The sequence below is a fragment of the Hevea brasiliensis genome, chromosome 6, assembly GCF_030052815.1.
Source record: "Hevea brasiliensis isolate MT/VB/25A 57/8 chromosome 6, ASM3005281v1, whole genome shotgun sequence".
NCBI lineage: Eukaryota > Viridiplantae > Streptophyta > Magnoliopsida > Malpighiales > Euphorbiaceae > Hevea > Hevea brasiliensis.
In genome coordinates, this window is record NC_079498.1 from 91,874,663 (window position 1) to 91,884,799 (window position 10,137).

At 25.5% G+C, this 10,137-nt stretch overlaps 1 protein-coding gene across 1 annotated transcript; it reads right to left on the minus strand.

The window, feature by feature from the left end:
- Window positions 1-2,578: 2,578 nt before the first annotated feature.
- Window positions 2,579-3,370, minus strand: LOC110642479 (dirigent protein 23-like). The gene has a single exon (XM_021794558.2). It carries the CDS (start codon window positions 3,267-3,269, stop codon window positions 2,715-2,717), a length of 555 nt encoding a protein of 184 aa, XP_021650250.2. The 5' UTR covers window positions 3,270-3,370; the 3' UTR covers window positions 2,579-2,714.
- Window positions 3,371-10,137: the final 6,767 nt, after the last annotated feature.

Genomic DNA, 10,137 nt, shown 5'->3' on the forward strand with positions numbered 1-10,137 from the left:
CTTTAATTAATATTAGGCTTTTCATAAGTATTTCATACTCTAAATATTTTAGATATGGGATGATATGTTAATATCCTACACTAATTTAAAATAAGGATAATGTACTTTTTATAAAGTTTTAGTATTTTTTCTTTTTGAGTTAGCTTTTGGAGATAAGTTAAGCACCACCATTTTTTTAAAGATAGTTAAGCTTAATCCTTAATTTTACTTTAATAAAATGTGACTTTTGTTCTAATTAGAATTAAGGGATTTTATATTATTAGGAATTAAAGAAAGTGAAGTCTGTAGATACATATAAAAAATATGAATAAATAAAAGCATTTGAATGGATAAAATAATTTTAATTCATATTTATAATGTATAAGACATACTCTAGCTAGCCCACTAAATATATATATACATATATAGGTAAATAGTGATTAGGTATTTATAATTGAGCAGCAATAATTTTTAAAGTAACATTTAATATTTTTTATCATATTTATATTATTTGATAGTATAATGTTTACACTAATATTTAGAGATTAAGGGAGTAGTTCATGAAAAATTATTTCTTTCAACTTTTACAGATTAGGAGAGCGTTTTGACTAAGGTCAATAAAATAATATTATTATTTTATATTTATTAACTAATCTAATAATTATTTTTCTTGAATACTTTTATTTTAAATTACTGTCAAACAGGACCATAAACAAAAATGGTTGTTTCAATAACGGTAACTAGATTTGTAATTAAATAATTTGAATTATTAGTAGCAAATATAATTCTTGAATATTCATTGTTTTCCGTCAACATGTGTCTTCATTTCTGATCAAGCATACTTAGATAATAATAATAATAATAATAATAATAATAATAATAATAAACAAGAGACCTATGTGGCTATGTTGTTCCTTTATTTGAGGATAACAATTAAAATTTTAAAATATATTAAACTATTTTGCAGAATAATAAAATTTTAAAATATATTAAACTAATAATTTAGTGCAGATATTTGAGATGCGGAAATATAAATTTAATCTGGACAAGAAAAACATATTAACTGCTGAATTTAAGGCTATATTTATTTGGAAGTAATGCAATTAAATATATAATGAATTATATATATATATATATATATATATATATATATATATATATATATATATATATATATAGTTTTAATATAAAAATGAAAATAATGTAATAATAATTTCATTTTAATATTTACTTTATTTATAATAATAGTAATAATAATGGAGTGACAATTGCTATGGTGACAAGTGGTCAGATGGTGTTATAGAATAGTCATGGTCACTGGTTTAGCTTTAATCCAAAATCGATTTTTGTCAAACCATTTCAGACTGGCTTTGATTCTAGGTTAGACCAGTGTGATTCTAGGATAGAGCTAGACTATGGCTATGACTACCATCGATCTGATTACGATCCATGATGAATATAAAACCAGATTGGAACTTACCAATTAAACTTGGGATCGACATTATTGGAATCATCTTGGGGAAGTCTAGTCTAGGGGTGAGCAGATTTCGATTTAAACAGAAAAATCGAATATAACCGAGTCAATTTGGTTTACTTAGTTTGGTTCGATTATTTTCATAGAAATAAAAAAAAATTGAACCGAACAGAAATATTATATATATATATATATATATATATATATATATATATCAAGAAAACCCCATGATTTTTGAGTTTTGATTTCTAAATTTTTTTTTGTTGTTTTTGTTATTGAGATTTAATGTTAAAAATATAAAATCTTGAAAAATTCAGTTTGATCAGTTTAAAACCGAACCGAACCAATATTTATCGGTTTGGTTGGTTCGGTTCCCTCTTAATGATCGATTTGGTTTGATTTTTAAAATTTTTTATTTTTTATTTTCAATTTTATCAGTTCAGTCCTGTTTGGAACCGAAACGACCATTTGCACACCCCTAATCTAGTACCTCCCCCTTGAATTGAATTAGAATGGAACTAGCGATTCAACCGATGGCTTAATCTAGTTCGAACATTTTTTTAAAGCAAAAGATTAAAAAAAAAATTCAACCAATGGATTATGTGAAATCTAAATCAAACCAAAAGCAAACGAGAATCAGAATCAAAATTAGAATTGGACTGATATTGTCAATTTTGAACCTTTTTAAATCAAACGCACACCCCGAAATCAGTCCAAGGCTGAGACTAGACCGTGGAGAATTAGCCTGAACTGAATTATAACTATCTCCCTCCCTTACTAATCAAACCAGATTGGATGGTTTCTATCTGTTTTGATTCAAAACAAAATTTTTTTTAAAGAAATAATTTTTAAGTAATTAAATTAAACCAAATCAATTTGATCTAAAATAAAACGAAAATCGAAACTGAGATGAAAACCCTACTTTCCGTTTTAGGGCATTTATCCATAAAATCAATGAACTGACTTGATTTTTCTTAAAAAAAAAAAAAAAAACCTGATTAGATTTATCATAGCAAATTAACCAACTTATATCAAACCTAATAAAAAGCACTATCCTTAAAGAATTGAACCAAAGTTTATATTTATTTTTTTGATAGAAAATATTTATTAATATAGGAAGCTAGCGATCACCATTATAGCAAACTACTTTAACACAACGGCTCGAGTAAGCTATAAAAATGGAAAATGGCAATGAATTAAAACCGAATATAAAACTAAAAACACAAGCACTAGCAATATCACTGGAGAGATGTAAAGATATCTAGTGAACTACTGTAACATTATAGCCAACTATAGCATCTCCAGTAGTAATATCAAACCAATGCGTCTTCGCAATTGCATATCCACGAGCCAACCGGAAAAGCCCAGTCCCGGCAACGATCGGCATCTCACGTACAGGACTCATGGCTGAGTTCTTGCCAAGGACGGTGATAGAGCTACCATTATAGATACCATCGGTGAAGGCGAAGTTCATGGCCATGATAAGGCACAATTCACTCTGTCCAGCTGAAGCATAAAGCCCTTGTGCTCGACCCAACAACCTGGAGTTGGGATCTGGTCCTTGAGTTAAAGGGTCATCTGCCATCATAATAGCACCAAAAAGAGTGGGAGATTTTTCGGTGTCAGTGGACTGAGCCACCTTGATAGCACTAGGGTTCTTGCCACTAACTGTGTCGTGGAAAAAGAATTGGAGATTGGTTATAGTCTTCTTCTGGGCTTTGCGTCCCTGAGGCCAGTTGTCTAAAGGGAAAGCTTGTGTCCATGGCATGGCTATGACTAGGGAAATGATGAAGAAAACTAAAAATATCTTTGCCATGTTATTCCTCTGTTCTAGCAATAAAAAGACAACAAAAACTCACTCTAACACCAGAGAAGACACAAGGAGAAGGAGGGACTCGTGATTCTGAGAGATTTTATAAAATGGGTAATGTCGGTCTTGCATTTTGCGATGCAGCTGCTAGCTCCTTTTATATTCAAAGGCCGTTTAACAACTGTGACTAGCGACCCCACTTTATTGGGCTTTCTTTACAGCCCAATACATTTCCATTTTTTAAGCTATAATAATTTTTTTTTTTTTTAAGAAAAGGGTACCATATATATTTGGTTAATTTTTTTGGGAACATGCGCACCATTTAAAGAGTTTTCCTTTTTTTTTTTTTTTTTAAACAGCAAACTGAGTTTAATCGCGGGCCTCGATATTCAAAGACATCCATTCCAATTTTTATTTTTGAAAGCAAATCAAACGAACTGGTATTTGTGTAGTAGATTGGAGACAAAACGAGCTTTCAATGTTTTTGACTATGTCTAAACGAGTAATTTTTTCGTGGGAAAATAAGTGGGTAGGTGGGAGGTCTGCGAGTGTGACCGTCTGCTCCCAAGCACATTGGACATTTTGGGTCATAAGAACATGTGTGGAAGGGTTCTGGATCCACCACGTAGATTCTGTCTATATATTAGTCGACCTTTTTTTTGGGAAATATATTAGTCGACCTAACTCTCATCTCTTTGTATTTCAACATTTTTGGAAATAAATTAGGACCATTTGCCAGTTTGTCTCGGATAGCCTAACCCAAGAAACCCCAAATTTCAATAAGTTAGGATCCCTAGGAAATTCTTGCTCCTAAGGGAAGTGTTAAGCTCCATTGTTTTTATTTTATTTTATTACAGGTATGGTTAAATCTATTTTCATATATCAAGATTAAATTTTCGTTTTGGATGACTTTAAAAACACAGTCCACCACATTATTTTGACGTATTTTCATTTCGAAATTGCATTTTGAATGTGCAGTATGTGTGTGTATGAATTATATAAGAATAAGGACGCTATTAAAATTGTTATGAATTTAAAAATAGTTAATCTCTATCACTAATCTGTGTGTGCGTGTATTCTATATATTGACAAAAAAAAATCACATAATTCTCTTATATAGATCTCTAATTAATAAAGAACGAGAATTTCCATTCTTACCCACTGCATTAACATTGTTGGATTAATCTCATCATGTTAATTAGATCACTTGTACGTTGACTATAAACCCGATTCTCCATTACTCCAATTATTCAAAGCTAACTGCTGAATTTTTGTCACTTTAATATACTTGCGTTTTTATAACTGAAATTGGAGCTGCCATTATGCATCATGAGATAGTTAAGCTTAAGTCATAGTCTTACTTTAATAAAATGTCATTACAAGACTTTGCTTGCAATTGGAATGAAGGGATTTTATTTTATTGGAAGTTAAAGAAAATAAAATCAATAGATACATATAAAAAATATGAAAAAATAAAAAACCTTCCAACGAATAAAATTAGTCTTAATTCATATTTATTATATAAGACACGTATATATTTCTTTTGTAAATAGTGATTAGGTATTTATGTTCAAACAAATGTTTTTATTTCAATAAAAGTAATTGGATTTTGTTATTAAATAATTTGAATTTTTAGTGGTTAATTTAATGCTGGAGTATTTATTGTTTACTCATTTTTCAATTTTTTTTTTTAAAGCACACTTAGCTATATGGTTAGGCTCTTTGTTTTTGTTTTTGTTTTTATTTTTATTTTTATTTAAGGATAACAATTAAAAATTTAAAATACATTAACTTAGTAATTTATCTAAGATAAATATTTTTAAGAGACTATTATATGATATTTTTTTCATAGTATTGTCACATGATATTTTCCATTGTATTGCCACATGGCATTGTCCATAAAAAGTTTACCTTACTTTGTAATTACATAAATACCCACAATTATATATTAGAACCGATTAGAGAATTAAAAAAAAAATTTTAAGTTGACATTTCTTTTTTTTTTTGTTTAAATTTAAAAATTAGTGGATAATTGACTATCCAAATTAAAGAAAATTAACTTTTTAAAATTTTAAAGATTTTGATTTTCAACATTTTGAGTTGGTGAACAATTAATTTCAAATTTAAAAAAATTAAATAAAAATGAAGTAGTTACAATTACCAATTTAGCAGCACTTACTATTGCCAAAATTGTAAGCTTTGAAATTTTAATAATTATTTTGGTGAGGAGACATTCTATTTAGAAAAAAAAAATTTTACTTTACTTATAATATTTTATATTTTTAGTAAAATATCCAAAATCGCCTTGATGTTATATTACTTTTAATAATTGAACATATTTAAAAAAAAAAATCAATTATTAATTTCTCACAAAGATTCAAATATTTAATTTTCATTAATAAATATTAAGATTATTTAAATTTGAAAGGCTAAATTAATTAAGGAGTTATATATTACAACTGTTTATAAAATATAAAAAATAAAAAATTATTGTTAACCTTCCTCTTTTTTCTTTTAAAAAACTTTAAAATTAGTTAACACAATTTAATGTTGAAATTAGTGGACAGTTAACTATCTAAATCAAAGATAATTAATTCTTTTAAACTATCAAAATTTTGATTTTCAGCATAATTAATTCTTTTTTATTATTTAAATTTGAAAGCTTAAATTAATTAAAAAGCAAAATTTGGATTGCATTTAAAAAATTAAATTAAATAATAATTATAAATTATAACAGTTTAGGAAATATATAAATAATTTACTATTATTTATAGTTGAAAAGTGAAAATTAATGTAGAATTGGTATTTGGATTTTAATTGGGTGATTAAAGTAAATGATTATTATTGTTATCTTTTTTAGAAAGTTTGGATAAAAATAATTGTATGTTTTGAAATTTTGATAATTATTTTAATTACGAAACAATATACTTGGAAAATAATTTTTACTTTATTTATAATATTTTGTTTATTTAGTAAAATGTCCAAAGTCACTTTGATGCTGTATTACTAGAATTTGATAGGTTAAATTAATTAAGAGTAAAATTTAGATTGTATTTAGAAAATTAAATTAAGTAATAATTATATATTATAATCATTTAATAAATACTAAAATAATTGCTATCAATAAATTAAATAACAATTATATATTATAACCATTTATGAAATACTGAATAATTGTCATCAATAAATTTAATTTTAATTATAACCATTTAGGAAATAATGAAATAATTGCTATCAATAAATTAAATTAAAATTTGCCACTTGGTATAAATGTAATTTATTTGAAATTTTATATGACAGTACTAAAAGAAAACCTACTTGCTATATATATATATATATTACATTTAATTCTCTTTTATTTTCTTTTAAATATCATTATTATTATCATTATTATCTAATTTTAATTTTTATGATTTAAATTATTATTTTCTTTAACAATTAATTGTCAAAACTAAAAGTTTTATAATTAAAGTTGTTATTTAAAATCATTATATTACTTTTTTAATAAAAGATAAAAATAATAATTATTTTTATTCAATTAATTTATTTATAAAATATAATTTATTTAATTTCATTAATTTTTTTCCTTTTTTTCATTAGTTATTTAATTACTTTAAATTGTAATTAAGTTACTAATTCTACATGTAAGTTATAAATTACTTAATAGTTGCCCTCTTAATTATTATAAGATAAGTTATATATATATATATATATATATATATATATATATATATATATATATATATATATATATATATATATATATATATATATATCATGTTAATATGGTTAATCAATAGAAAAAATATTTATATTAAAAATATATTCACTACATTTTTATAATATTATAAATATCATATTACATCTAATAAAGAAAACCATTATAATCTATCAAAAATTATTAATTAAAAGCACTTAATCAATTCATTTGAAATAAAATTTTAATAATTAACTATATTAATATTAAATATGTGTATATAATTTTTTTTAAGACCAATTAATATTAATAATATAAAATTTATTTTTTACTTATTATATTTCATTAAATAAAATATAAATTAATAATAAAAATATTTAATTTTAGAGTTTAGTTATAAAAGAAGATAAAGTAATATTAATAAAAAAAACCAATATAAGAAAAAAGTCTAACACTATTACTATAGTATAAAAATAATTTATATGCACAATGTTTTAGAGCAATTTTTATTTTTTAAAAATTAATTAAATATATTTTAAATTATATCAAAATTTAAGAGCAAAACAAATTTAATTATTTATTACTTACACATAAAATTTACATATTTAATACACTGCAAATCTAAATATATAAAATATAAAAAGTCTATAGATATTATTTTTTTAATGTTTTTAAGATAATAATAATAATAATAATAATAATAATAATAATAATAATAATAATAATAATAACTTTTCATTATTATATTTTTTTTCTGATATTTCATTAATATAATGTTGGTGTATAAAATAAAATTTATTTATAAAATAAAAGTTATTTTATCATAAAATATACTCATTTTACAGTTGTTTTAAGAAAAATTATAATAATTAATGTAAATTTGGTAATTGAATATATAAATAATTCAAAAACAATTAAGATGATAATAACAGGAAAATAAAAATAGTAAAAAATAATTTAAATTCATTTATGAACACTTAAACAGTTTAAATATTAAAATAAATAAATAATAATTTAAAAATTCAATTAAAAATAAAAAATTTAAATAAAAATTTAAAAGCGACTCAAGCATTCTTTATAATTTAGAAAATTTACTATTTAAAAAAAAAAGTAGGACAGCATGTTAAAAGATACCAAAATATATCATTATTATTATAAATTTATTTTTTCACACACACACACATATATAAAAGAACAATTTATAATAAAATACAATTTACTCTTTAATAATAGTGTTTTGATATTTTATTCTACTGTGATTATTTATTTCTGGTGTTTTTTTTTAATTTTTAATTTATTCTTATATTCTTTTATATATATATGCGTCAAAAAAATAAACTTATAATAATAAGGAAAGCATAATAATTTATACATAGAATAATATAATCTCAACTATATAATTTTTTTTCTTTTTTAATTTTAATTTTATTTTTGTCCATCACCACTTATTAATCTATGTTTTAAGATATATATATACCATTAAAGTCGGAAAGTAAGTGTTTACACAAAAAAATATTTTATTTATTAATTATTTTTAAGTTTAAGAATTAACTGAATTAATTTTTTGTGAAATTAATTTAATTAATTTTATTTTCTTATGGCCTGATATAATTAATAATTAAATTAATAATAGTTATTAGTTGGTTATCTGAAAGAAGGGAGTTGACGGTAATTTTAAGCGGTTCTAAGCAGTTCCAATGAGTAGACATATGACTACAAGTAACTACAGAAAGGTGACAAAGTGTGTTTCAGAGTCTTCTAGGAGTCTTCCAGATACTTGCAATGCAGCACCCCCCCACCCCCCCCCCCCCCCAACAATATCAAACAATAACAACTCAACCAGACTGTAGCAGTCTTTTATTTTTTCAATGCTCTTGCATTTAATTTTAAGTTTTATACTTTTCTTTTAAGAAATCAAAGCATTCAATTCCAGTTTTCTTACTTTTAATTACTTGTTATTTGTGAGATTTATAGTAAAGTCCATCCCTACAATCGTTTGATTCGAGAAGTCATAGCATAATTTCAAGTGATATATTTAGTATTTGGCATGCTCGCACATTCGTAAGCTATGAGACAACCAAATTGCTTCCTAAATAGGAAACAATTTTTACCACACCTAGTGGGACACATCTCCTATAGTGTTAAAGCATCGTTCTACACTAATTTCTATTGTTCTTCACTAAAAATTGGCAAACAATTTTTGGCACGCCCAGTAGAACACATCTCCTACAGTGTCAAAACATCGTTCTACACCATTTCCACTGTTCTTGGCCAAAAATTAGCAAATAATTTTTGATATGCCCAGTGGGACAACGGTCTCATTTCATTCAACATTACTGTTTTCATACTGTTTGTGCAGGCAACACCATGCCTACAAAAACCATAAGTGCTCTTGGCAAAGAAACCACTAGGTCTCAGAACACAGAGGATAGTCCTATTACAGTTGGCCCAAATCTTCAAGTTCCTCTCATAGTGGAACAATTTGAGAAAGGATCAGCTACCCATGGAGAAGTGGTGCAGAATCTAGATGTTTTAGAAACTGTATATACCTTGACTGATGCTCTAAACCAAGAGCAAGGTGTTTTAGTTTTTGTTATTACTTAAAGAAACCTCATAGCAAACATAGCTGATGTCCTGGAGAAGGGCATAGAAGGCGGATGGATATAGCTTTTGACAAAATTAATGTAAATATGGAGAAGATTATTTTGCTGATTCAGTCATTAGCTGAAAAGTTTAATTTGCATATTCTGTTACCTGTTGATGGTAAGGTCTCTAGGCCAAAAGAGTCTGAAGTGGTACCCAAAGGTGCAAAGGAGCCTAAGAGGCAAGTCCATAATTACTGTAAGTACAATGACTCCTAGAATCACAACACCAATCGCTGTTGGGCTCTCAGGGGAGTGATCCAGGACCGTATCAACAAAGGTGTCTAGAAGTTCCCTGAGAAAAAGGAGGTAATGCTCATAATGATGATCCATTTCCTCCTATGGCTGCCATCAACACATCCACTATGGGTTTAAGAGGCATCATCAATGAACTGAGAAGATTATAGGTTCAAATTGAGATAATCCAGAAATCTAGAAGTCCCTTTCACATGTATTCAGCCTATGGTACTTTCCCAAGGGTTGCTAGGGGCCCAATCAAGAGATGCCTCCAATTTAAATCACTATCCAAGAAGTG

Excerpts from the sequence above, each read along its gene's own strand:
- LOC110642479 (XM_021794558.2), bottom strand. The coding sequence starts at position 3,269 with ATGGCAAAGATATTTTTAGTTTTCTTCATCATTTCCCTAGTCATAGCC.